Source organism: Penicillium chrysogenum (genome assembly GCF_028827035.1).
Source record: "Penicillium chrysogenum strain IBT 35668 chromosome Unknown utg000005l_segment0_segment0, whole genome shotgun sequence".
NCBI classification, from domain to species: Eukaryota; Fungi; Ascomycota; class Eurotiomycetes; order Eurotiales; family Aspergillaceae; genus Penicillium; species Penicillium chrysogenum.
The window spans coordinates 7560156-7586571 of record NW_026622753.1 but is presented as its reverse complement, the minus strand read 5'-3'; the positions used below and the strand labels follow the sequence as shown (position 1 = coordinate 7586571).

General features: G+C 50.5%; 6 protein-coding genes across 6 annotated transcripts; 2 read left to right on the top strand and 4 right to left on the bottom strand.

Moving 5' to 3' along the window:
- Window positions 1-360: 360 nt before the first annotated feature.
- Window positions 361-12702, bottom strand: tom1 (E3 ubiquitin-protein ligase TOM1; the record flags this gene model as incomplete). Its single annotated transcript, XM_056716994.1, has 3 exons — window positions 361-455; window positions 515-12593; window positions 12655-12702. 3 exons carry the CDS (start codon window positions 12700-12702, stop codon window positions 361-363), a joined length of 12222 nt encoding a protein of 4073 aa, XP_056564616.1.
- An 834-nt stretch (window positions 12703-13536) lies between these two features.
- N7489_011244 (peroxidase/cytochrome P450 family protein) lies at window positions 13537-17118 on the bottom strand (the record flags this gene model as incomplete). Its single annotated transcript, XM_056716993.1, has 7 exons — window positions 13537-13863; window positions 13936-14062; window positions 14117-16295; window positions 16364-16556; window positions 16606-16654; window positions 16717-16814; window positions 16867-17118. 7 exons carry the CDS (start codon window positions 17116-17118, stop codon window positions 13537-13539), a joined length of 3225 nt encoding a protein of 1074 aa, XP_056564615.1.
- Window positions 17119-18679: 1561 nt separating this feature from the next.
- On the top strand, window positions 18680-19797 carry N7489_011243 (trans-2-enoyl-CoA reductase (NADPH) TSC13; the record flags this gene model as incomplete). The annotated part of the gene is made up of 3 exons (XM_056716992.1): window positions 18680-18719; window positions 18801-19016; window positions 19115-19797. The coding sequence occupies 3 exons, from the start codon at window positions 18680-18682 to the stop codon at window positions 19795-19797; spliced, it is 939 nt and encodes a 312-aa protein (XP_056564614.1).
- A 426-nt stretch (window positions 19798-20223) lies between these two features.
- Window positions 20224-21337, bottom strand: N7489_011242 (putative alpha-1,6-mannosyltransferase subunit; the record flags this gene model as incomplete). Its single annotated transcript, XM_056716991.1, has 3 exons — window positions 20224-20454; window positions 20535-20968; window positions 21046-21337. The coding sequence occupies 3 exons, from the start codon at window positions 21335-21337 to the stop codon at window positions 20224-20226; spliced, it is 957 nt and encodes a 318-aa protein (XP_056564613.1).
- Window positions 21338-21885: 548 nt separating this feature from the next.
- On the bottom strand, window positions 21886-23118 carry N7489_011241 (carbon-nitrogen hydrolase family protein; the record flags this gene model as incomplete). Its single annotated transcript, XM_056716990.1, has 3 exons — window positions 21886-22145; window positions 22214-22529; window positions 22642-23118. The coding sequence occupies 3 exons, from the start codon at window positions 23116-23118 to the stop codon at window positions 21886-21888; spliced, it is 1053 nt and encodes a 350-aa protein (XP_056564612.1).
- A 317-nt stretch (window positions 23119-23435) lies between these two features.
- N7489_011240 (uncharacterized protein) lies at window positions 23436-26119 on the top strand (the record flags this gene model as incomplete). The annotated part of the gene is given in 8 exon segments (XM_056716989.1): window positions 23436-23491; window positions 23506-23660; window positions 23712-23760; window positions 23810-24434; window positions 24490-24552; window positions 24603-24935; window positions 25009-25458; window positions 25517-26119. The coding sequence occupies 8 exon segments, from the start codon at window positions 23436-23438 to the stop codon at window positions 26117-26119; spliced, it is 2334 nt and encodes a 777-aa protein (XP_056564611.1).
- Window positions 26120-26416: the final 297 nt, after the last annotated feature.

Below are 26416 nucleotides of genomic sequence, written 5' to 3'. Positions count from 1 at the left end.
GGTCCACCACCACCCTGGAGGATCTATAAGTCGGACCTGCATATGGAATTCTACTCATAATGACTAGTAAAGAATTACGCAGCGGATATGAAGGAAAAAGAAATAGATGCAGCAATCTAAGTACATAAATAGGGCACTGGAAAGAACACGGTTGACCTGCACTTCAACCGAATCCCTTACCAGGTGCCTCAGTTTTCATCTTCTCATAAATAAACTTCTCCTCGCTGGCTCATGCCAGCCTTCCATACTTTTCTCATTCATCCCCGATACATAGGAAATTCCCGTAACGAATCGAGAGAAACGCCAGACAATGCTTTGGCTTGATAGAACCATTTCTATGCCGTAGAATAGGACAACAGTCTAGGCAAACCCGAAGTACTCACTGCCAGTTGTCACGGCCGTGTAAAGACGTTGACGGAGATCTTCGTAACTTTCGTACTCAGGAAGATCAAGCTCTGTTAAGAATAGTTAGTAAATTGCGCTAATGCAGCCAAGAAATGCGGAGAAAACTTACGGTTGAAGCAGGTATGCGAGCTAGGAAGGCGATCCTTATGGCCATAGTCGCGATGGATGTTGAACTTGCTCACACCGTTCATACCCTCAAGTTCTTTGAAGCCATTGAGAGGTACTTTACTGGTTCCAGTGACGAATTGCAAAAGCTTGGCACGTTCCTCCTTGTCGAATGAGCGGACGGCACGCCAGAACCACTGGATTTGCGAGGAGGACGCGGAGTAGTTGTGATACTCGGTGTTGTTCTTCCACTCGTCCACATCGATCTCAGGAAGACCAGAAATCAAAAGTTCCAGCTCTTGCTCGTTGAAGATGGAGATCAACTCGGGAGGAATGATTTCGTGGAAACCCTTGAGGAAGTTGTCTAGTTGCTCGCGGACCGATTCGACGAGGCGATATTCGACCACGCGCTGAACATACTCCTCCTTGTTCTCCTGTGTAACGGGAATGTCGCGACCACCGGGCTTCAGGTCGATGACCTGCTTCTCGCCAAAGTCATCCGTTTCAATGGCAAATGTCTCGGTAATAATATCGGTAATGTCGTTCTCCAGCATCCACAGAAGGGATTTGTAGTAGTCCAGGTCGAGCGTTTCCATGTCCTTGATAGACACGGATCGTCCGAGGATATTCTTGTAGACTGCGCGGCTGAAGTGACAGTCAAGAACACGGCCTTCGTACAAGGCCTTGCCAATGATACGCCCGATGAATTTGAAGAACATGAGATGCTCCGAGTTGACGCCACTAAGGCGATTGGGGTGGAAGGTAGTCCGGTCTGCAGCGACAGGGATGAACAAAGCATAGTTGGGGTTGAACATGCCGCGGGCAAGAACCTGGAACCATTCTCTGGTGACACCACCAGCATCGACACCCTCCTCGCCATGGAATCGTACATTCAATTTGCCATACTTCAACTCATCTGCGCTTTTGAAGTACAAGGACTTGAAAGAGTCAAGGAAAACCTCAGATCTGCGCACAGAGAGCTGAAGAGGAGGATGAGGGTGGCGAGGCTCCGCGCCACGGGAGTGGACACGCCGAGTAAAGTAGTTGCGCTTGTTGTCGAATTCCAGGACCTTGGGGTTCTTGACCAATAGGGAGAACGTGCCGCTCATCAGGCGAGGGTTCTGGCGGACGAGCTCATTGAGAATCTTGCGATGTTCTTCCGTGAACCTGAAGAAGATGTTTTCCATGCTAAGACCAGCATCAGTTGGGGCACTGCTGTTGACTGACAATTCGCGGCTACTGCGAGACAGCGGCTGGTCCTTTAGCGTGGTGTTCTTGCAGACGACCATCAATGCTTCAATGAGAGGGAGGAGAATAGTTGCCACGTTCAGCATATTTTCCTTCTGCCGAATGACAGTCAAGCAGTCGCTCAGCTTGTTCCAAAGCGGGCCGAAAGTAGCGCTTTCATAGAGTTTTTTGAGCACGTCCTCCTTGGGAGCGGATGGCTCAACATCCTTGAGCTTGTCGGCTCGTGCCTGGTCAAACAGGTAATCAAGCGCGGTCAGGATACGTAGTAATTTCGCCTGGTCTGAGCTAGCTGGGGAGAACTTGGCTAGAGCAAGGCCTTGCATGTCGGTACCAGTCCTGGCCTGGTGGATATGAGGGAGAAGATCCTCCAAATCACCCAGGATGGTATCGCTAAGGGCCTGCGCTTGAGCAACCAACTCATTTCCGATCACGTCTCTAGCTCCAGGGATAGCGGAAAGATTGTTGATGGTGGAAAGTGTATCGCGGAATGTCTTGCCATTGCACTCACGAGCCGCGAGGATGTGGACGACCAGTCGGAAGTTGTGATCCGGAACGACAGGAGGTTCGATAGTTCGCTTCTTGCGCTTCTCGTCCACGGTGGGCTCCTTGGTACCTTCAGGTTGCTTGGCTTCAGCTGAAGTAGCCTCTTCACCCTCTGCGGTCTCTTGGCCAGGGGCTCCAGGGGCTTCCACGGTGGGAAGCGGAGCATCGGTCATGGATGTGTCCATACTGGAATCGGCAGCCTCGGCAGCTTGATCGGCAGGCGCTTCGATTTGGGGTCTCTCGGGCTCCTTGCCCTTGCCCTCTTCTTGTCGCTCCTTCTCACGACGAAGGAGAACGGTCAAGGGCTGTGTGATGCTGCTAAGGAGGCTGGACAGTTGCTCCATACAATTAGGGCTTTCCATTATCAACTTGCGGTCAAGAAGAGAAAGCAGGGCATTCAGAGCAAACTTGTTAGCTCGGTTTTCTTTGCCTTTGCCCTTGCGCAATGACTTGAGTTTACCAGCTGAGGCAGAGTCATGCTCTGTCAAGAAGAACCAAGCAATGTGGGGGTTGAACTGCGAAAGGAAAGACAGCGCGGCGATACATTGTTGGATGACCATAATTGGGGTCACTTCGCTGCTGACGCTCGAAGCAGTTTGGAGAGCGAGGGTTCGCTTAGCCTGCGGCGTCTTCTGCATTCCTGGTGCCTTTGCACGCAGAGAAAGATGAGAAAAGCTGCGTTCAATCGCAGTGGAATCAACGCTGCCATCCTGCAAGATCGAAAGAAGAACGCTGATCACTTCACTCCGGTTCTGGCGGTTCTCGCAAACATTGTGAAGAATATCATTCAATTGATGGCGAGCGTTGCCCTGGAGAGGCATAAACATTAGGCGTAGAAGGGTTGCAACGCCAGCCTTGTCGAGCATTTGAACAATTTGACGTCTCTGTTCTTTCTTTGGCTCTTGGCCTGCAGCAGGCTCAATTCTCTGCCGGGGATCAATGGCACTCAAATCACCAAACTGGGCCATGCGTCGGCCGCTGCCGCCCATACCACGGGCCTCAGTCACGTACTCTGGACCTAAGGTTGCGAGAACATCCTCGGGCTGATCGGCCAGAACAGCCTGGCGCAAAGAGGGATCGAGAGTGGCAAGGAAGCTCACAGCATCCATTTCTTCCGCCGGTTGAGTGCTAGCTGTAGCGCCAGCACCGCCAGCAGCGGCCGCTTGTCGTCGCGCGGTCTCACGTTCCCGCCGGCGTCGATCGGCAGCTTCTTGTTGCAGCAATTCTTCGCGGATCTCAGCAGGCAAGGCCTCAAGGAATTCTTGGTTTATCTCAGTATCCTCCTCACCCGCGGCGGCAGCCTGGGACCGATGTTCAGCAAGCTGTTGCATGATGACTTCCTCCCGAAGTTCCTCAGGCAGAGCCTCCAGATATTCTGAATCAATTTCAAGACCCGTGATATCAACTTGACGGCCCCTGATGTTCGTGTAGACTCGACGAGCAGGTTCAGTGGGCTGGACTTCGGGTTGAGAGGGGCCAGCTGTTTCAACTGCAGTATCGGTTTCTTGGACGTCTTCCATGGGCTCATCGACCCCGGCAGCTTGACGCTCGGCTTCCTGTTGTTCTTTCTCTGCCTGTAGTCGGGCATTTTCTTCCTCCTCCTTTTGCTTAAGTTCGCGCTGTTTTTCTTCGGCGGCAATGCGATCCTGGCGTTCTTTTTCAGCTCGTTCGGCTTGAAGACGTTTGCGTTCCTCTTCTACGAGCTTCTGGCGCTGCTTCTCCTCCTCCTTGGCAGGGGGCACCAAGAGCTTCAGAATGGTGTTGATGATGCGCTGAGTGCGCTCAGCATACGGGCTGCTGAAACTAATGCGGGCCTCTTCTTGCCAGCGGTTTCTGGTGGTACCAAGACCAAACTTGACGGCAGTGTGAGGGTCGTCGCCGCGAGTGCGAGTTGGAGGGCCTGCTCCTCGGGGGATTCCAAGCATATCTTGGATACGACCAGGCAAGACCGCCCGTCGGTCGACATGGACATGAATACCATCAGGGCGAGTGACAACGCCAAAGCCTGGTGCCGCTTGTCCACCAATGGCTTGCATAATGGCATTCATGAAGCTGATTGGGCTATCCATGGCAACAACCCGGCCACCTGCAGGGTCCATAGTCTGGCCCCAATCGGCGAACGGATCAGCAGCAGCCCGAGGTGGAACGGCAGGATCTGGGCGATCAGTGCGGACAAGAAGAGGATTAATGCCATCGTCGTTGCTGCGGGATGGGATCTGGTTTCGGTGGACACGGTGGTAAGGCTGGATGGGAACAAGACCAGATGGGCGACCCGGCATGATTTCAGTGACGGTAGCCCAAGCCGGTGGTGCGCCTCCGCGGAAGCGGGATTGGGGATGTCCTCGGGCCATTGGAGGTTCATCGCCTTCCCATCCCCATGGCTCAAGAAGATCATCATCTTCTAAGCGAGTCAGCAATGATGCGAGAAAATCATTGGGAGCGTTGAACTCACCTTCCATATCCCCGTAAGATCCTTGTTCCTCATCGAAGTCATCCATGTCCTCGTCGAGTTCATCCATTTCATCTTCGTCTTCAACTGGGCCGGATGTCAGCAGGGTTGGCTGTGGCAGCGGGAGCTGCGATAGCAGAGTAAGGAAGAACAAACCGTCTTCATCGAGATCATCAAGGATTTCTTCGTGAATGTCACCACCTAGGCCATCTCCATGGATATTGTCGACGTTGGAGCCACTGAGGGCACGGAATAGGTCGCCAAGATGTTGGTCTTCACCTTGATGCCGGGTGGATTGTCTCATGTCGGCCATTTCATCTTCGAACTGGTTCATCATCTCGACCTCCTCTTCGTCTTCGGTCATTTCTTCACTTTCCCATTCGTCCTCTTCGCCATCTCCGAGGCTTTCATTGTCTCGGTCACCACCGATTTCTCCGTCATACATATCGTCATGCATGTCCGAATGGTCGTGATCTTCATCGTCATCATCCTCGTCCTCGTCATCATCTTCATCGAGGATGACTTCGACTGCATCTCCGGAAAGACCTTCGATTGGACCCATGCCATCGTCATCTTCGTCACTGACGACTTCACCATCATCTTCAGCGACATCCTCGTCGTAGTCCATTTCTTCGTCGTACTCATCATCGTACATCTCATCGTCCTCACCCTCCGATTCTTCGGTGCTGCTCTCTTCCTCGTCATGACGAGGTTCTAGCATGCCAAGAGTAGAGTGGCGGAAGAGGTCAGGTGTTTCTTCGCGTTGATCTTCCATGTCAGAAACGGAAGTTGCTGATGAGATATCATCGTCCTCGTTATCACCTTGGATGGTGATGTCCGAGTTCTCGCTGAGAAGTACGGCAGTCTGGGTAAGTTTATTCAATGGACGAAGAATATACTTGATGACACGCCTGGAGGATGGGAAATTCAAGTCGACATCGGCGACTGATGAAGTGAGCGCGGGGATAAAATTCTTTTCAAACATGGTCTTCGCGAGCTGCCTGGTTGAAGTTGGGAAGCCCGCGTCGTTAGTGAATGAGTAGCCGCTGAGCATTTTATCGAAGAGGTCAGCAAGAGACATAAGCTTGGAATACTTGGCATCTAGGGGTTCGGTAGAGGCCATAGCATCTTTGTAGGACCGGAGAGCATGCTCCAGCACAAAACGGCGGACAAAAGCAAGCTCAGGCTCATCGTCTTCATACTTTGGCTCAGTACGACGCTTGCCAACGCCACCAAATTCGCCAGTCTTGGTGCAAAGCGCAACAAGCACTTGCATAGTCCATGTGGAGGTGATGCTGCGCTTTTTGAACGCCAAAGTCTCATCATGCTCCATGGTACCGAGCGGAACAAGCACGTTCAACATGTAGTTGAGGACACCAGAGCGCGGTTTGGAGGGCGTGGTGGCCAGAGGATCAGCCTTCCGGGAAAAGTTGATGAACTCAACCTTGGTCCGGTTGTAAGAGGAAAGAAGTTCCGTCAAGCACTGAAGGAGCAAGCAGCGGTAGATGTAAATCGGATGGTCATCTGCCTTGAATTGGGGCTTCTCTGTCTTCTTGGCACCGCGAGATGCTTGTGCTTCGGCAGTGCTCGCAATTGAAGGTGTTGGCTCGTCCACAGCCATGTCAACGTCAGTTTGAGTATCGGATTGGTCAGCTGCCTGCTCTGGGAATTCAGGACCGGCTTCTTTGTCGTCCACATCCTTGTAGGATAGAAGCTCCGAAAGCAGGTAATGAATAACACCATCCGGGTTCTCCACAATTGGGGCTTTGAGTTCGGCACCCTTGGTTGGAGCCTTGCCCTTGTCCTCCTTGCTCTTGTCCGCGTCCTCGGGGGCAGATGCGTCGCCTGCTGCAGATGATTCTGACCTGTGCTCTTCGAGAAGAACGTCGGGCCTTCCTCGCTTTTGCTGACGATCTTTGTCGGCCTTTAATCCAAGAACCTGTGGACGTTGGTTGTCATATCGGAGTAACCGCAGCTTTTCGTTTGTAACCTCCACAAAAATATCAGGAGCCCTCAGCTCGAGGTGCTGCATCTGTCGTACATAGCCGCTCACGTCGACCTGACGGGTAGTCTTGGACTCAAAAAAGGCAACAATTTCGCTCCTCATGATCTGCCGGATAGTAGCTTCATCCTCGACTATGTGACGAAGAATCAGCATGAAGGCGCTTTGGAGTTTATCATTTGTAGCACTGGAAAGTTGCTTAACCATCACAAACAAGCGCTGAAGGTTTCGTTTTTCACCAAAGCGGGCGGCAATGCTACGCTCGCGAGTGAGAATGACAAGGACACGGCAAATGCAGAGCGCCAGTGTGTCATCCTTGCCCACTCGGGGTAAAATCTCGACAAGAGCTTCAAATAGCCGGGTCTTTTTCTCGAGGGCAACAAAGGGCTCCTCAAGACGGGCTGGTTCATTGCCGGTGGGGTTGGGATCATCAAGACTTGGCAGGGGCCAGGCGACCTCAGGAGGCCGACAATCATCAGACAACAGCTTCTCAAGAATAAGCAGGACATGTCCAACCCAAGGGAAAGTTTCTTGTTCGGCCTTCTCGGGTGTTGGGAGCTTGATAAATCCAAGGAAGGTCGAGAAGCAATCTTTGAGCTCTTCAAGAGTGGCGCGGTACATGTCACGATCTTGAAGGGTCAGCGCGAGAATGTGTGCATAGGCCGCAATCTTTTTGCCAGCTGTCTGGAAGTCTTCCATCTGCAGGGACACTAAGGATTGAACGAGGGTCTCTCCAATGTCGCGACGGAAGTTAACAGGCTCGCTATGCTTCTTGATAGCTGAGGTGATCAAGTCAGACAGCTCGAAAGAGACATCATGGTGTTCGTTTAGAATGTCCAGGGCGCGATCGATCAGGTTTGACCGAATGTTTTGCCTCTCTGCATCCAGATCTTCGATTGTGACCATGTGGCGAAGTCTGGCCGGTTCTGCCTGAGAGGCGCCGCTAGGTTCAGAGGAGCTTGTCCCGATATTACGACTCTCGGACCGATGCTGGTTCGATGACTCCCCTCGGTCATCGCTATCCATGTCATCATTGTCGTTGAGAACGTTGTCTAGAGCTCTAGCCAGCCCGTCGTGCATGTCGGAGTCAAGATCGCCTCCGCCGAAAGGAGAACGTTGCATCCCGTCATGTCTGCTTGCTCGGGCCAGAAGCATTTGGAGTGTTGCAGCGCCGTCTAACGGATTGCCGTTATTGAAAGGTTGAACATCTCCAAGACCATGGTCCTCGATAGAGTCGATGCCGGAAGCGGCTTCAGGTACTCCGGTCTTGATATCGCCAGGACCCGGCGGGACCCTGGGAGGGGCTCGTAGCCACTGTTGCGCCTTACAGTATTCCTCGGCCGCCATCAAAAGATTGTTGCAACGATAAAGGGCTTCCTTGTTAAGATCAGAATCCATGTACCCTTTCTCGAGCAAGGCAGTCGCTCGTTCCGTGTGCACGACGAATGGCTTCTTGGGCACCTCTACCAAGATGGGCGGCGTATCTGCTCTACGAGCAGCGCCAGTCTCATATTCCCCATCCAAGGAAGACCGCATGATATCAATCAATAATCGAACAATTGGACTCGATGATTGGGTCGCAAAGTCCGAGTTCCACATGTCTTTGGCCATGGGCAAGATCTCCATGCGAAGTTCCACCAAGAGTTGGCCTGGCTGGAAGTAATCGGGACGGTCTCGGTCCCGTTCAGGGTGGGAAGTCAAGGCTTGTGTCTGGCTAGAGTCCACAATGAATTTCCCAGCAGTGAGGTCTGCGAACAATCCAAGGATGATCTTAATTCCACCGTACCCAGATGCAAGCCGGTCAGCAAGCTCTTTGTCCTGGTCGGGGATGGACTCCGCAGATGGAAGGGACTTGATGTCGGCCAAGAAAATGTCACAGATATCCTTTAACACTTTAAGGCCGTTGTTCTTATTGAATGAGATGAGAACTGAAGTCAAGTAGTTCGGAGTGGGACGCTCTGCTGAGACTTCATAGAGAAGGTGCGAGAAGTGAGAAAGAATGACAATGAGATATGCGAACCGGTGCTTGGTGCTGTCACTCGAATTGGCAGGCTCGAACCGCAGTTGGCGAAGAATACCTTCAGCAATGGCGTCTGAGACCAGCATAGCATTCGCCTTCTGTTTCTGAAGCGGATCTGTTCGTCTCTTGCCGATAATACCGAGTCCGAGGTTGTGCAAGAAACCGGTAATCGAGGTAGGCAGAGCGCTTAGAATATACCGAAGCGTACGCGCGTTCTTGAAAGCAGGACACTGTTCATCAACTTCGGTGTCGTCTTCTCTCGAGCCCTGGCCCGGCTGAGCCGGAGCAGTCTCTGGTGCACCAGTGCTCTCCTGCTGAGGTTCGGCGCCAGACGTTGCTGAAGGCTCGGTGGGGTTCCCAGTAACGGGAGAAGCCTTTGACTTTCCAGAGCCATGCTTTTCAGCAGAGGCCTGTGTAGCTTTCAGCCACTTCTCAGGGATGTTCTTCTCTAGCAAAATTCCTTCCCACACGCAAGAAGCAAGAAGGTTGCTCAACGAGGAGATCAGGGAACAATAGTGGTCCGTAAGGTTGGCTTGGCCAAATATGGAGGTAGGTTGACCAGCGCGAGTTTGATACAGCGGCGACGCGAAAACCTCGCGTAGGACATCGGTGAGGAGAAGAACGGCATTCAAGTGTCTCACGAAGAATGTACCAGATTTAGCAGCAGCCGTAGGCTCAAGAGCCGGTTTTTTGGAGTCTGCTGGTTTAATCAATTCTGTGAAAAATCCGGACCCAGTGGGTGCAGTCCAAAAGGCCGAAAGGTTGTCCACTGCTGCCTGTGCGCGCCGAAGGAGAGACGGGAGCACAAGGTGCGGCTTCGTTTCTGCGAGCATGTGAATGAGCACGGTGATCTCCTGGTTGGCGTTGCTGCTGTGGAAATCAAATGCCAAGCTTTGGAGTGTAGCAAGATCCAACAAGAACTCTGTACCGCCGGCCAGGATAAAGGATGTGCAGTTCGTCTGGTTCTCGAAGAAAGCGCCCAGGAATCGCAAAGCCGGGAACAGGTAGTCCGTAGCCGAGAGACCATGGGCATCCTTCTCTTTGGGCTCGAAGTCGGGGCCCGGCGAAGGAAGAACATGGTCGAGATGCCCAACGACAAGCTTAGCGCCGTTAGGAAGAGTGTCCGCGTTGAGCTGGGGAGCACCAAACGAGGCGGGGTCGTCTGTGGGAGTATCAACGGCTGCACCGATCTCTCGGAACAATGAAAAGACATCTCCTAAAAGAGTTGGTTTGCCGTCCGCATCTTGAGTCCACATCTTTGTGCCCATACCCAACTCCCATGCCTTGACTCGCCCAAGAATGTTGACACGAGTAGCCATTACGAGAACGGCAGACATAATAGAGGTCTTCAATGCCGGGTGGTGTCGGACAAGCTCATCAAAGGTCGTGCCTAAGGAACGAACAAGTTCTGGGTCATCCTTCAGGCATTTGACATGCTCAGGGTTCTCAAAGATCTCGAAGAAGCTGTCCAGTGCGTCGGAGGACTGGAAGAGGTCCAAACCGGAGGAATTCAAGCAGATGGCACCAAATGCACCAGGGATACAAGCAAGAGCATCGGCTGCGGGCATTATGCCAGGTGCAAGAGGGGTGCCCTGGGGTCTGACGATAGGATACTCGCGATCTTTCTGCTTTTCCTCAGACTGGACAGCAGCTTCAGCGCTGGGAGGTTGAGTGGCCGCGGGTTCGCCCTCAGTCTCGGGCTCGGTCTCGCGGTCTTCCGGCTCAACGGCTGGCGGCTTCTCCAGCACGTGAAGTTCACGGCCCATGACGGCGGAAAGAAGGCTCTTGCTGAGGCCAGCCTCGGCAATGACAGCATAACTAGTAGGCTCGTTGTGAATGAAGCTGCTGAGAATGTTGACAGCATTGCTCCAAACATGTGAGCCGAACACTCGAGCATTCTCGAATACAAGGCGAAGAGAAGTCAACAGCTGAGGCGAATCAATCAAGTTTCGTAGAACACGATCGAAGCCTCCGCCATTGTGCTGCATGATGTGGTTGACGAAACGGAACATCCAGCGCAGGGTCTGCTGTTGAAAGTAAGGAATCTGATAGTCAATGGAAGGGTTCTTGTATTGAGCAGGGAATCCATCCCCGCGATTGACCTTCTCAAACGCGGTCTTGGTCTCATGGTCAATCAGATCAGACATGGCATCAAACCCTCTTGCCGTTGTCAGTGTACCGAGTGCATCCCGGACCGCATGCACAAATGTGTCAAGGAACTCCATGATGCGGGAATAGACTCGGCGGGACTTTTCAGTCCGCAGATTCAAAATATCAACGAACATGGGAATCAGACCTGCTGCAACCAGGGTCTCCGGTGTACGTGTGCTCGAACTTGGGAGAGTGCGTAAGAGCGCAAGCAAAGCATCTCGCCACTCATCGTAGTAGGCATCATCCGGGTCGTTGTTCTCAGGGCCTAGTTCGTTGACCATTTTACGGGTCAGGAACATGAGAATTCCATGGTTGACATTGACGCTCAGAGCTGCGCAGACATCAACAGCACGAGTCTTGTGCTTGGCCAACGCATCCAGTGCCTGGATCGCCAAAGTTTGAACAGACCGGGAGACCTCGAGGTCGCCACTGGCACCGAGATGAACAACTTCAGCAAGCTGGTAAGCAAGTTGAAGGCGCTTCGGTTGTTCGAGGTCGGATTGTAGAACCTTTGACTGGAACGTACTCTCCGGCTGCACATGGGCCAGGTTGGTTACTGCCAGTGCCTTGATGGAAAGGATCTGTTGTCGCGTGGCACGGGATGCTGTCAACGCCTTGGCGACTCGGAGTTTTTGAAGCAACTCATATTTTGATTCAAGCGGCAGATGAGGCAAGTTGGCCGCAAGAAGATCTTCCACTTTTGCAGTTGAAACCTTTGAATAAGGAAGCTCTAGGACTTTGCCTCGCGTGGCCTCTTCCACCTTGCCACCGGGAACAGCTGGTGATTCATCTCCGTTTGAGCCCTGGGTGGAATGAGGAGTGGGATGTGTCGCACTTCGTCGCAACGGGGTTGGTGTGGTCGGAATGTGCGAGCCCTGCTCTATTTGGCCAACTTCAGAGGTCGTCCTGGCCTGTTCTGAGCCCGAGGGATAGTAGAGAACTCGGACATCACCCCATTCCTCCCAGCCATCTTCATCACGCACGAGGGAAACCAGTTCATTGGCGTTAACTTTTGTCTGGGCTGTACTTTCTTTCCCTTTGGCCAAAACCGCGGGGGACGCGGCAAATGGTGTTTTACTAGCGATGACTGGACGAGGGAAAGGAGCTGCAATCTTCTGCAACTTTTCGAGGTCAAGAGCATAGTGGGACTGCAATACGGACTGTTGATGGGTGCCACGCTGGCGAGAGTGATATCGTTGAGCTAGGCAAAGAGACAGCCGCAATGTAGATTGTAGGAGAGAGAGTGAGGTGGTATTCAATAGGTCACCCAGGCGATCGCTGCTGCTGTATAGGCTGCGGTTCCCACATTTCTCGAGCAAAAGACGGGAGAAATCAAGAACTGCTTCCACAAGCTCTCTATCTCCTTCAGGGCCGTATCCTAGGGCATTTAGTTTTGCATCGACGCCCTCTGCTGGCTTTTTGCTCTCATCGGCCGAGTATGATTCCTCCAGAACACTGCGGGTGAACAGCTGGGTCTGAGGGCCAGTATTCAGGAAGTATTTCTCCACAGCTGAGGCTAGAATCTCGTCGAATCGGTCCAGGACATTGATCCAATGGTAGAGATCACCACGTGGGAACGGCCATAGCTTAGGGAATGTGCTGAGAAGCGACGGGAGCTCTGGAACGGGAAGACTTGTGGCACGCGCTATGAATTCTTGCAAAAAAGGTGACTGTGATGAAAGGAAAATTTTTTAGTTGGGTTGCACATCAGGCCGCCGGAGAGTAACTTACGATTGTAGCCTCATGCTTTTGGCTGGCTACCTTCTTAATTCTCCCCATGATAACGATCGGTCGACCAGTCAAACATGAGGGAGTTTAGAGATTCCAGGAGGGTTGTCTCCTAGAGAGGGTGGTGTGAGAAGGTCGTAAAGACCGGTGTCGCGGAGGAAGCGCGAAGATGCCTTATGACGTTTTTGGTGCTGCTTTGCTCCTCAACGAAAATCGAATCAACTCAACGTGATGAACACCTGAACAAAAGTTCCACTGTCAATAAAAAGCAAGTCAAAGAGATGCTTGATCAAATTTACCATCCAATCGTGAAGAAACTTGGGTAAGAAAGCTCAACTGAAGAGCTGAGAGAGATATCGGAAGCTGGTCAAATTAAGGGAAAACGGGTGCAGGTCGTTATCCCTCAAGATTTGACGTAGAGCTATTAAGATGGATATGTCAAAAGGAAAAGATGGCACAGGAGGGGTTGATAGAAAAGACGAGGGAAAAGGACGAGCAACGTGAAGAGAAGCTGGTCTTGCCGGCAGAAGGCAGAAGGGCGGAGCGGCTCTCTGACTGATTCCCCGCTGGGCCTCAGGCATCGACTGTCTTTTCACTTACAATCTTCAAATGTCTTTTAGGCAATCTGATGCAACCTTCAAAGTTGGAAATTTTTGGATTTTATCTTACAGAGAATTACAGTGGAATATACTTGACTACATTCTCCCAGTTATTTTTGAAGGAATGTGGGACTTCAGAGTAAGAGCCAGCTCCAATTTTATTGATGCGCGGTGAGCCACATGTCTAAGAACAACGCATACATGCTATACAAACAATCAGCCCTAAGGCATTGCAAACATCTCTCAAACAAATTTCACATCCTTGCAGTTCTCAAATATACAGATTTTACTCCCTCCTGGCAGGCAGGTCTCCGTCCCATTGGATTTTCATAGTCATGGGGAACGGAGAGAAGCTACTGTGCTCGGCATCCATATACATGGCGATTCCTCCCAGTCCATCAAGCCTCTTCAGATGGCCTTGTGGCCCGGGGGCACGACGGACATTATCCAGTCGCCCAAGGACTTTGAGCATAGTGGAAAGCGCGAGAGGGCACATTTTCACGCCCAGGCATTCATGGGGACCGAAGCCAAAGTGAGTGTACAGGCTCATATCACGGTCAAGGCGGACCTTGTCGGGATCGGGAAAGGCAACAGGGTCGCGGCCTGCAACAACCTATATTTTGCACGTTCTATTAGTATCTGGGATGCCGAGAGGAAAAATGAAAAAGGACACCAAATAACTTACCAAGTTGCAGATAATCTCCTGGCCAGCTTTCAGAGTGACCTTCTTACCGTTATCGTCAACCACCGTTGGCTTAGTGGCAAAGCGTGGCAACGCCACCGAGCATCGGAGTCTCGCTCCTTCCATGAAGCTGTATCCAGTTAGTATGGCTTTAGATCCTGACGTGGTATGTGAAGAAACTTACTATCGCACAAGAAGCTCATCAGCCTCAGGAGTGTCCTCCCTAGACAAGCGCTGGATCTCGGCCAAATGCTCCGCTGCTTCTTCGGAAAGGTAGTAGTCGATGCATTGGGAGAAAAGCTGGCCTTGGTTGGCAACCAATGCACCAGCTGTGGGAAGAATGTGCGACCACACAACGTCCTTAACCGGCAGCTGGCTGTCAAGTAAACGTTGGATCATGTGGATACCATATTCACTCAAGATGTCATGGCGGTGTAGGCGATTGACCAGGTTGGAAATAAATCCAGTCTTAGCAACTAGTTCGACGTTGGCTAGCGTCAACTCGCCCAGCTGCTGTGCAACATTGCGAGCAGTCTGGCAAAGTTGCAGCGACTTGGACACGTCAACATCGTAGAAGATAGAAGCGAAGATGACTGCCAAAATCTGGTACAGTTCCTGCTCGCTGAACACGCCTCTTGGGTTTGACTCTGTCTTAAGAGATAGGGAGAAGACGTTTGCACAGAAGTTAACTTGGGCAAGAACGGCAACGTCACGAACGATGTCAACCTGATTGACGCCAGCAACCTTGAAGGAGTTTCGCTCGAGGAGCTTCAGAGTAATGTCCTCGTAGAAGGCCTTCACTTCTGATTCCCACTTATCACGGTGCAGAGCAGCACCGATCATTTTTCGAGAAGCTGCGTTGGCTGGGAGATCACCCGACAAGGCGAAGTCTCGGCCATAAGGGCGGCCACTATTCTCCATCAAAAATTGGATCTTCTCACCCCACACTACCTTGAAGCCTTCTTGGTCTTTCAAGATCTTTGTGCAAGCAGAGTGGGAGTTGATGAAGAGGGGCGGGGCTTTATATAATGGTCGGTCAAAGCTATAGGTTTTAACCTTACCAAGGCTGGTCAGAATCTTCTTATTCTCATCGGGCACAACAAGCGGGAAGTGTGCGTAAACCGAGTCGCCGCGGAAATGATTGGGGAAGGCCTTCAGGATCAGTTTGTAGAAGACTTGGCCACCGTCAACAGAGACGTCATTGTTGATCTCATTGAATGCCCAGTTTGTGAGATGCTTCGGTGTGAAGTCGACAGTATAGAAGCGATCGCCACGAACCAAAGCAACTGCATCCGAGAGGATGGCCCTAGAGGTGGTGAAATTGGTGCATAGACCACTACCCGGGGTCATAGCCTGTTTGGTCTCTTCGACAACGAGGCCAGGGTACAATTCGACAAGGTCAGGATGGTCATAGAAATGCTTAAGCTGGTTCGCGACGTATGGGTCTGGGTTGATCTCCTCAAAGGTTTGATAAGCAGCCAAACCAAAGTATTGACGGAATTCGTTCAGGGTAGCCAAATTCCAAGAGCGTGCCTGCTTGATGCCGAGGACCTCGATGCCTCTGAAGACATCTGGCACATTCAAAGCACCGAAAGCTCCGGCAGGGTCCTCAACACTCTCCTCGAAGATCTTGACCAAATCATTATCGTCGAACTTTCCATCTGCTTGGCGTTGCAATTTGGCGAAAGGACGTTCCTGGGGATCTGCAGGGAGTTTTGATTCCCATTGGCGAAGACCCCCTGTGAATTGCTGCATGCTAATCTCCTTCGGATCTTTCCCGTCAAATATTTCTTTATACAGATCCTCTGACCACTTTTCGTCCCTAGACGAGACACAAGAATGCCAGCGATAAACAAGATTGAACTCGGCAGATACTTGGTTTCCGGTAGCCTGGGCAGGTGCCTCGCCAAGCAAGCCATCCCTGATATCGGCACGGGGATCCAAACTCCACAGACTGTCAGTTCGGTTGACGTTGAGAATGGTCCGGACATAGTCCTTCAGAATGATGTTAATATAAAGGCCACAAGTAACCAGTCTTGCGGTCTGGAAGAGGTCATTATCCCAGGTAGCATAAGCTTCGGCATTTGACTCATCCGGTTTCGTGAAACGACCACCTTCATTTATAGCTGCCAATTGAGTAACAACTGAGTTGTGGAAGCGGTTGAACATGATGAGAATGACACCAACGCCAGGGGGGAATCCCAAAACCCGCTTAGTTGAGAAGCAGTCAGGCTTCAACTTTCCATCCTTGAATGCCCTAACTGTATCCTGTTCTTTCTGGTTGTTACCATAAAGCGGAGACAAGTCCAAGTACGAGGACGTCAATGATTTTGTTTGGTCCCTGGGATCCGTCTGGAACAAGTCTGGAATCTGTTAGCCTCGGTTCTTCTTCTGTTATCGCAGATATCTCAACCAATGGACAATAACCTACCGTGGATGATAATAGAGGCAAGATGGAATAGCACGCTAGAAATCTTGTTCGGGTGTTCCTTGAAATCCTTCCTGGCCAAGAGACTATCGAAAAGAGCCTCCGGCTCCGGAAGAGCAACAGGCTGCATAGTCTTCGGTCGAACAGACCGTGCATATGGAGTGTTAGCAGCACCGATCTGAGGCCAGAAAGTGTTCTAGGGTTGTTTAGCAGAGATTCTCAATCCATAAGGGGACGATCCATACGTTTCCAGATCCATCAGCTTTCCTGTATGCCGCATCACGTCCAAGATAGCTGCATCAAGAGTCAGTTACTGGACATTTCCCACACATACCACATTGCTTTGCATGACTTACGAGATAGGCGGGTGCTCCAGATCACCCCACAACTGGGTGAGGAAGGTATTGGTCAGCTCCTTGCCATTTCGAGATGTCGAAGGCAAGCCAGAAGCAAGCTGCAGAAGAGTTAGACTGTGAACATGGCCAATTTCTCGCGGAAACACAAACCTGAATCACGCGCTCCATGATATAATCTCTGTCATTCACAGCCTTACCAGTCACAGCAGTTTTGGCCATGTCCGCCAAGGTTTTGGCATCTTTCAAGTCAAAATTGAGCAGGTCCTTAGCAAGGCCAGTCACGGTTGGCTCTTGTACGTAGCTGCCATCGCCAGTTTGGGTGGGCAAGGGCCGCAAGGCAGCAGCCACAACTTGCTCGAGCTGAGCAATCTTGCCGCTGGAGTTGAACTCTTTCTCAGCCATGGTGAAATCAGCTGATATGATACAATAGAATACTACAGAAGAAATTCGAGTGCGAACTGTGAATAATCTGTTAGCTCCAATGTCATATATACCAGTGGAATAGTATTCTGCGACTAAGGGTTCTGGAAAACCTTGAGCCGGGGCTGAACAGTGCGAGGTAGAGGATGAACAAGATTAATGGAACGTCCAGTCGCCTACCGGTATATGTCAAGCACAGTTAGATAGGGCGAGGTATCCAAGCAATAATAAGATGGACAACCTAGGAACCCCTGTATATAGGAAAGCAGCAAAAGAGCACAACAATCACAAGGTGGTTAGGAAAAGAAGAAGTGAATCATCATGCGATCATTTCGGCGGAAATGGGATAGGATATTATTATAAGCCTCCCATGGGAATAATCACGGAGTAAGCCGAGGGCCATCAGCCGAGCAAAGCGTACGGCTGAATGCACATTCTGCTAGTCCAGCCGCGCCCCCATATATTGACCATTCTCAGCGCAAGGTGGACCTGAGTGAACAGGAACGCCCCACTGGCTGCTATGAGCAATCAGATATTTCTGATTCGTGCGTGCTATACGGGGTAGCCCCTGTCAAATCAAGTCTTACAGCATTTTGGCTTACTGAGTAGCCACTTATCAGATGGGCTAGCGGATAACCCGGAATACGACCTGGGTAAACTGATAGACATGAGCTATATTAGCATACTCAAATGGTTCAATTAAGTAGTTTCGCAAGATGTGGTCAAATGGCACACTATGATTGGAGAAATGACAGCGGCTGAATGGGTCCAAAGATCTGCAAGATAATGTTTTCGAGAGATAGTACAGAGTACGGAGTAATACCGATGTATTTGGAGGGGTTTGTTTTGGTTGATTGGCGATACTGTTCGGCCAAACTAACCATGTAAATGGGAGCTGAGACGCAGGGGCGATATAATTCGATTCTGATTTGACGTTACCATTTTGACGGGTACAGTAGCTTGTTTTTCTCAGCTCCCACAAAACCCGACACTGCCTAACAACTTTTCTGCCCCGCTATCGTGCATATTTGGGCCTCGTTAGCTCCCGAGGACGGGTCGTTTCAGCTGACAGCCCAGATGACTTGGGAGACGACGGAGTAAATATATAACCTTTGTTGTCCCAGTAAACTATAGCATTTAATATGGTTCTTGAGGATATACTGCAATTAACCGAATGTGCCATTGGCGGGCCAGTCCACCTGGGCAGTGAAGAAGACAAACGTCATCCGGGGCAACAGGCATAGCCTCGCCAAGGCGCACAGATTGTAGTACTTCTTACAAAACCCCCGGTTCTCAGTAAGCTGCCAAGGCAGGTTGCCTTGGGAGGCCATCTCAGGAAAGGCATGGGTGAGCGCTCAGCAGAAAATTGAAATACTAACTAGGCGTTGGGATTTTGGCCTCAGGTGTCAACACGTGATGCCAACCGAGGCCCGACCTCAGACAGCCCTGTTTTTCAGCCAAGTCGTGATTTCAAGTTCTCTTAGTGGTCCTAAATAAAGCTCCATCGTTTAAGCATCATATCTGCTGGAGCTAATTTATCATCATGGCGGCTGATAAAATCACGCTCGTCGTTCAGCCAAGGGGTATGCATTCATAGCTCTTGTTTACCTAAAGCTCTCAGCAAGACCAGGGAGCAAAGAAAAGCATTGCTAATCTAAAAGCAGGCAAACCCATCCGGAAGCTTCCCAAGGAAATTGAGATCCCTCTCAATGCCTCCAGTGAAGAATTGCATACTGCACTCTCCGCAGCATCCGGTTGCTCAACCCACCGGATGAGAATCACCAAGGGTAGCGATCACAGTGTAGTCCCGAACTCGATCAACACGACTATCGAGGACACTGGCATGCGCAATTCAAGCGTGATCTACGTCAAGGATCTCGGTGCGTGGCTATACCCCATATCATGGACAATGCAACTCCAACCCCTATCAGCGCACTATTCCCAACAGAAACTAACATATACTTCTTCAACCCAACAGGACCCCAAATTGCCTGGCGTACCGTCTTCATCATCGAATACCTCGGCCCACTCCTGATCCCGGCGCTCTTCCTCTTCCCACTCCGACCCTTCCTGTACTTCACCTACGATAAGCCCCTCCCCTCCCCCTCAGACCTCCAGCTCCTAGTCTGCGCGCTGCTGAGCGTGCACTTCCTGAAGCGCGAGTTCGAGACAATCTTCGTGCACCGTTTCAGCAGCGCCACCATGCCTGCCCGCAACATCTTCAAGAACAGCGCCCACTACTGGATTCTGGCCGGTTTCAATATCGCCTACTGGGTGTTCCACCCAGACGCGGCTGCCGCCTCGAGTAACCCCAGTCAGACTCTTGTGTATGCCGGACTGGCGCTGTTTGTCTTCGGTGAGCTGGCGAACCTGAATGCGCACTACATTCTGCGTAATCTCCGCCGCCCTGGTACCACCGAGCGAGGCATTCCGTCTGGATTCGGTTTCACCGTCGTTACCTGCCCCAACTACTTCTTTGAGATCCTGGCTTGGTTGGGTGTTTTCCTCGTCAGCCAGTTGAACTGGAGTGTGCTGTTGTTCATTCTTGTTGGTGGGTTGCAGATGTGGAGCTGGGCTTGGAAGAAGGAGAAACGCTACCGCAAGGAGTTTGGTGACAAGTATAAGAAGAAGCGCGCTGTCATCTTCCCTGGCCTTGCCTAAGAAGTTACCGGAGTGGTGAAGTCTAGGCTGGTATTGGCGAACCCATATGCTATGGCGATGGGCTAAATGATTGAGTGAGTGGAGAAGAGGAAGAAAACCGATATGCCTTGCTTGTCGGCTCGAAACAGGTCCAAGCAGTTTATCGATCAACCCTAGTGGTTATGATAAGCGGTATTCGCTAAACTGATATCATGAGGCGATGTATTATATTGGTATTAGACATAATAAAAGTGAATGATTACTGTGTTCCTTTTACAGCTATGCATACCAATTGAAAGCAAAAATATGCCATATGTTGAGGTCTCCACGACCACACGCCGACCACCCCTAGAACATTGTATCTGTGAACAGGTGGATAATCCCAAGCAAAACGCCGACTCCCCGTAGAAACAGTGGACTCCTAGATGCAAGCCACTTCAAGGACATTTAATCGCTCTGTGTCTTCTTCTCCCATTGCTTATAGTATGGCTCTAGTTCACGCGCACAGTCCCGGCCCTCTGCATCATCGCATCCATGGAATTGGATAACGAGGTCACCATCCTTGTACGTGCCATCCAAAGAAGCACCCGGAGAGTCACTGCTATATGAGCTTAGAATGCGTTGAGGGACCAAGGCGGTTCGAGCAAGGACAGTTGGGTGCCACTGCATGATGTGATCCTAGCAGAAATTCGGTTAGGACCAAGGCTCAGAAGCTCTATCTATAAAGATAGAGCAATATTGTAAAAGACTTGTCTTACCAGTCCATGGGTCTCCGCCTTAGCAAAGTTGTAGTTGCGGTAAAGCGGGTCAAACCAAACGTCCAGGAAGAAACGGGCAAACTCTCCATTCTTCAAGATAAAGCCCCCCGGGTTTAAATCTTCGCTGTCTTGGGTGATGATAAGGTCGACGTCCGCTTCCTGTTGGTGCGCAAACGTCTTGATGATACTATCTGGCGGGACAACGGGCACATCCTTCAACATCAAGTCTTCAAGGCGGCCCTTCTCCAGAATGTGAGACTTGAGTGATTTAGTAGGATTCATGATCAGAGCATTAGGGGCGAGATAGAAGAAATACGCCGAGCGAGGATGTGTAGCCATGGCATGACGGGTGGCCGGTGCAACGGCCCAGCTCATCGGGGCATCGCCAACGGCTTCGTCGTAATCCGACACGCTTGCGAAAAAGTTGGTATAGCCTGTTCCCGTGTGAAGGTTAGATCGAGTTCATTACGAAGGAAGCTCTTCCACACTGCTCCATAGAGGGGTTAATTACCATGACGCTTGGCATAATCCTCCCGGTTTGCGACGATCTTTTTGAGATAGCTCTCGCTGTACCGTTGACGGTCTAGCAGTGTGATGATTACCACACCAGAAGTACTCGCCTGAGCAACAACGGACGTAGAAGATGAGGAGTAGAGGTAGTGGAGGAGATAAATAATGGATAATACTGCGAATGCAAGGACAGCGACCGACTTTAATTGTTTCCTGCGATAGGATGGCATTCGAGAGGAACGGGAGAGAGGTAGAGGATGCGGGCTCCGCCGCGGAGGTAGCGCGAACTGCATGAAGGCGTGTGTTTGTCCCTATGTTTTATGCAATAAGGACAGTGCTTCTGTTTCAATCAAATCATAGTAAGAAAGATGGCAAAGTCCAAGGGTATCGAAGAAAGAGACTTGAAGATCGACGCGGGTGCGAAGATCCCGAGACATGTGGCGTCCGAATGCGGTCCACCTTCTCGCCGCATTCCAACTCCCCTTCAGGGTCCCGCATCCAGTTGGGAATTTATAATTAGGACATTGCAAATAATCAGAGATAACATATCTATTACTTACCTACGTACTGATTAGCTCAAATAGATTTCATTAGGCAAGAGTTATCAAAAAAAACGAGAGGGCTGATATATTCTATAGATCAGCCCTGTCTACTAGTACTATGAACACATCTGAACACAACTACCTCCTTTGGCCCTTTCTTATTTTCATTTTCAAATACTAATGCTTAGGTATGCTAAATAGAAATATATGTCCTAAAGATGATACATATACTAGTATCTTGCTGACTCTTCTGTACATATTCAAAAGACCTCTCAGCCTTATGAGAGTTAACTGGCTCCCTAGAACGGAGGAGGGTTCAAGTCCAAGCCGTCAACCGTCAACCGGAATGCATCTCTGGAATAACTTCCGGCAACATCCATGTCAAGTCGACCTCGCTCGCAATCCTCCAAGTCAATCTCAGAAATCACAAGCCCACTTTCGATGCTAGAGCCATCAGCTGCATCGTCAGTGGAGACTTCCCAGATAGGTTCAGCCACGACTTCCCCCATCGGTCCGACAATGCAGGAACCACCACGCGATATATAGCGGTCTGGAGCTTCTAAGAGATCATAAGTCATTCCGGAAACTAAGTAGAACAACCTTGGGATAGCCCAGACAACCACGTACCTTCAGTAGTTTTACCTTGCTCGGTGATCCAGGACGGCAGTTCATTGTAGCGCACGCACTGGTTGCAGGTAAGCACGAAAGTGCGGCCTTCAAAGCCAACAGTGCGCATGAGAGGCAACCAAGTGTCGCGGCCATCAGCAGTTGGTGCGAGGTAGATGTTCACATTCTGCGAATAAAGACTTTGACGAAGCAAAGGCATAAAGCTTTCCCAACAGATAGCGGCGGCAATAGTAAGCTTCACTCCATTGAGCTCCGTAGTGATAGCTTTCAGGGTAGAAGGAGAGCCCTGAGCCCATACAAGACGTTCAGAGCCAGTCTTTTCCAACAATTCCAGGTCAGCATTAGTCTGTATCTTCCAATCCCGCTGCATTCGACAGCAAGTCAAATCGACTACGATTGGTAGTAAAAATCAATGGCCATGTACTTACTGGCATAACCTTTCGTCTTTTCCCCAGAACACCGCGCAATGGATCGACATACAGCGCGGAGCAGTACAAGCTCCCCCCGGCCTTTTCAATCAACCCAGTTGCAATAAAGACACCCGTCTCGCGGGACACCCGCTCGAGGAACTCTCTTGTCCCGTCACCACGGTGGTCTCGACCTTGAGCCACGGGCAGCTTACGCTCCACCCAGTCATCTCCTGCTCCAGCAGGCGTATCGCCGAGGTCAACGGCAGCACGGAAGTATTCAAGAAATTGATCCCGGCCATGGGGGGCACGGGCGCCAACAGCAGTTCCAAAATCACAAGTGCGAGGATACCCGCCTAGATAAGCTTCTGGGAAAAGCAGAAGGTGTACACCCTTTGAAGCTGCATGCTGGGTGGTCTGCTTGAGAGACGCGAGGGTCAACTCAAGTGTAGACAGAGTGCGGGCTTGCGCCACAGCAACGGTGATTTTCTGGGGCATTATAGGGTACTCCTGTAGTGAAATATTTGAAGAGCAAAGTTTGAAAACAGTCAGAATAAAATAGTTACCCCTCTCAGCTTCTGAGTCAATTCGGACTCTTTTCGGAGGCTGTAATGTCCGCCGGACCTTGGCATGCCGATGAGCTTGCACTGCAATTTCACCAATAGTTTGAACTTAACCTTGAATCTAATCAGTCTGCTATCTCTATAAACACACTCAAATGAAGCCAACGATCAAATAATCAAGTCTTTCAGCCTTTGGCAAATGTCCAGTCACGTGGATAGATGGAGCCGAAAAGGAACCGTCATCGGACTAAGATGTCCGATGAACCTACTGAGCCGCTAGATGCCGAGTCCGAATGGAAAGAAACAAAGTAGCACCATCTAGAAAGAGGCAAAAAGCATTGGCTTGCCGACGGTGTCGATTACGGAAGCAAAAGGTGAGAGTACCCGTCTGGATTACAGCCTTGAACCGCAGACAGACTAACCAAAGCCAGTGTACGGGAAGCAGACCGTGTGATAATTGCTCAGCAGCAAATACGGGTAAGTATATAATGACCCAACAACAAGACAATCTCATCTAATTGTATATAGAATGTATCTCAAGTGAGCCGGTGAGCCGAAAGGCTCGTGTCAGTACCGAGTAGGTCGAGTCAACCATGCTACAGGTGTCCTGCTAACTGCCTTTATAGATACACCCGAGCTCTTGAAGAAAGAATTGTAAACCTCGAGTCTCAAATTCCAGATAAGAGGTCAGAGAATCTCTCTGCCAGCCAGCAAACACCTACGCAGGAATCTCCATATCAAAGGGGCAATGAAACGGACCATGTACCTCAGGCTTCTCTTGCGTCAAGGTCACCATACCCTCGCAGTATGCCTCGTGCCGGGGTGTCATCGGATTCTGCCACTCTACGATCTTCAGCCACAGGTGCATCATTAGATTTACCTTTCCCCCATGTAGTGGAGGGCCTACCGGATACTCATGGCCAATGTGGACATTCCAGCTTGTTGATTGGTATACTAGCTACTCTCACAGGCACTGAGACCTCAGGATCTCTCCAAGCACAGTCTGAAGGTCCAATTGCCCCCATTTTCTCTCAATTCACAAAACAAGTATCACAAGCGGATCGTGTCCCACTGTTTTCAAATGAGACATCTGATCGTTTGGTTCAAATATATTTGGAACGAGTTAACCCACGATATCCCTTTCTTCATCTGGCTACTTTTCTTGGCTGGTATGAATCTTGGAAGTCTCGTTCGCAGATGGACAGGGCCAGACATCAGCAGTCTCTATGGAAGGACTATTTTGTGACTATGGTATGGATAAAATACTCATTAATTCGAGTCTATATTAACCTTCGATACATTGTAGGTGCATGCTGTTGCCCTACTTCTAACACCTCGTGTCTCTGTCGACGACATTGCTACTTCTCAAGTAAGTGCATATCAAATACTTAAGGCTACGAAGGAATTCTAACAACTTAGTCCTTGTATAACAGCGCCATGCAATATCTTGCCCATGTTTTCGCACAACCCGATTCTGTCCTACATGCACAGGCATATCTCCTCCTGACTCTGCATGCACTTCACTCTCCATCCTCACAGATGATTGTCACTATTGTCTCTGCAATGATGAGATACTGTGTCATGGCCCAACTTCATTTAGCGGAGAGCGAGCCGCAGGTGCTGAATCCCGCGTTTTCCTTAGAGGTCCAAACCCGCCGTCGAGTGTTTTGGTCTGCTTATGCTTTAGATCGATTTGTCAGTTGGATTTACCACATCCCCAACAATATAAACGATGAACACATTAGCGTGGAGGTAAGTCATTTCCCAATAACCTGACCTCAGGATCTGTACCTGAAAATAACATTGAACACACTGACAATGGTAGCTTTTTTCAAACGTCGGAGACGCGGACCTTCACCACCAAGGGTCAGAGGATAGCCGCATTCGAATAGAAACATCATCGCAGAAAACACATGTCTCACCAGCTCTTCACCTATTCCGGTGCAGACGTATACAATCCCGGATCATCAGCACCATGATGCGGTCTGATTTCAAAGAAATCGACGCCTCAATGATATGGCGAGAACACATGTTGGGTGAATTGGACTCCTGGAGATCTCAATTACGGCTATTGAGCGATGTCGCCTCCAAAAGCTACACGAGCGATCGATGGGTTGGCATGGCTTACAACTACACGATCATCCTGTTACACCAGCCAACCAAAGCAAACGTCTGTAATGGCTTTGGTGACCGGTCAGTCCCAGCCTGTGTTCAGATTGCTATGACATTTAGGACTTTCCAGAAGGACCGACAGACAGCACAATTATGGCCTGGGGTATGTGCTGGTATCCCTCTATTCTTTTCCCCATCAACTGACTCAGTCTGGTGATCAGCTCTTGAGCCAAGTTGCCATAGGTATCACCCTTCTATACTGCTTCTGGGCGACTCCACCTCAATATCAAACCGTCGCCTACCGATCACGAGAAGTCCCGGACGCATTACGCGCGTGCTCAACTGCACTGGCCATCCTGGCCGAGCGATGGGTTCAGGCTGAACCTTTGCGTGATGTCTTCGATGTTCTAGCCAAAGAAGTTCCACTCTACGGAATGACAGAGGAAGACCCGCCACCAAGGCGCATATCGGCGGAGTCTGCTTCCTACATTCAATCCCAGATGCCTTTGCTCACATCGATCATCATGCATCGGGGTGTCCTGCGCATGATACGCGAGATGATCACGGAAGATTTCCCTAGGAGCCTAAATGAAGAATTCCACCACCAACTGCGGGCATCGGATGACCAAACTATGCTTGGGGTTTTAGGTGGTCACACGTGCTCCGAAGAGTGTCCGTTTTTCCGTGAACCAGCTCATCCTGGATCGATGACTGGAGTGGATGCCCAGGCTTTTCCTCCACTTGGAAACGAAATTGGCAGTGCCTATGGCGTTGACGACGACACGCTCATGTTTCCGCTCCTCTTTGGCTTGGCGGAATTCTGATTTCGGTGGAGTGCTATATTCTCTTTATACTTACTTGTGATAGACATGGCATAAAAATGGTCAGATGAAACGTCTTGATAAGTGAACATGAAGTAAGATTGGAGTATAATACACAGAAGACCCAATATGCAAATTTAAAAAGAGACCGCACCCAAATTAGAAAGCCGTGACCATCGTTTCCGCCAGGAGAATCGAGATAGCGTACAAAGATGGCACAACCCCATGGGTGCACAAAAAACCGTCCATCGCTCTTCAGGATAGTAATACAAGCGCCTGCAAATTCCCTTAGCACTCAAG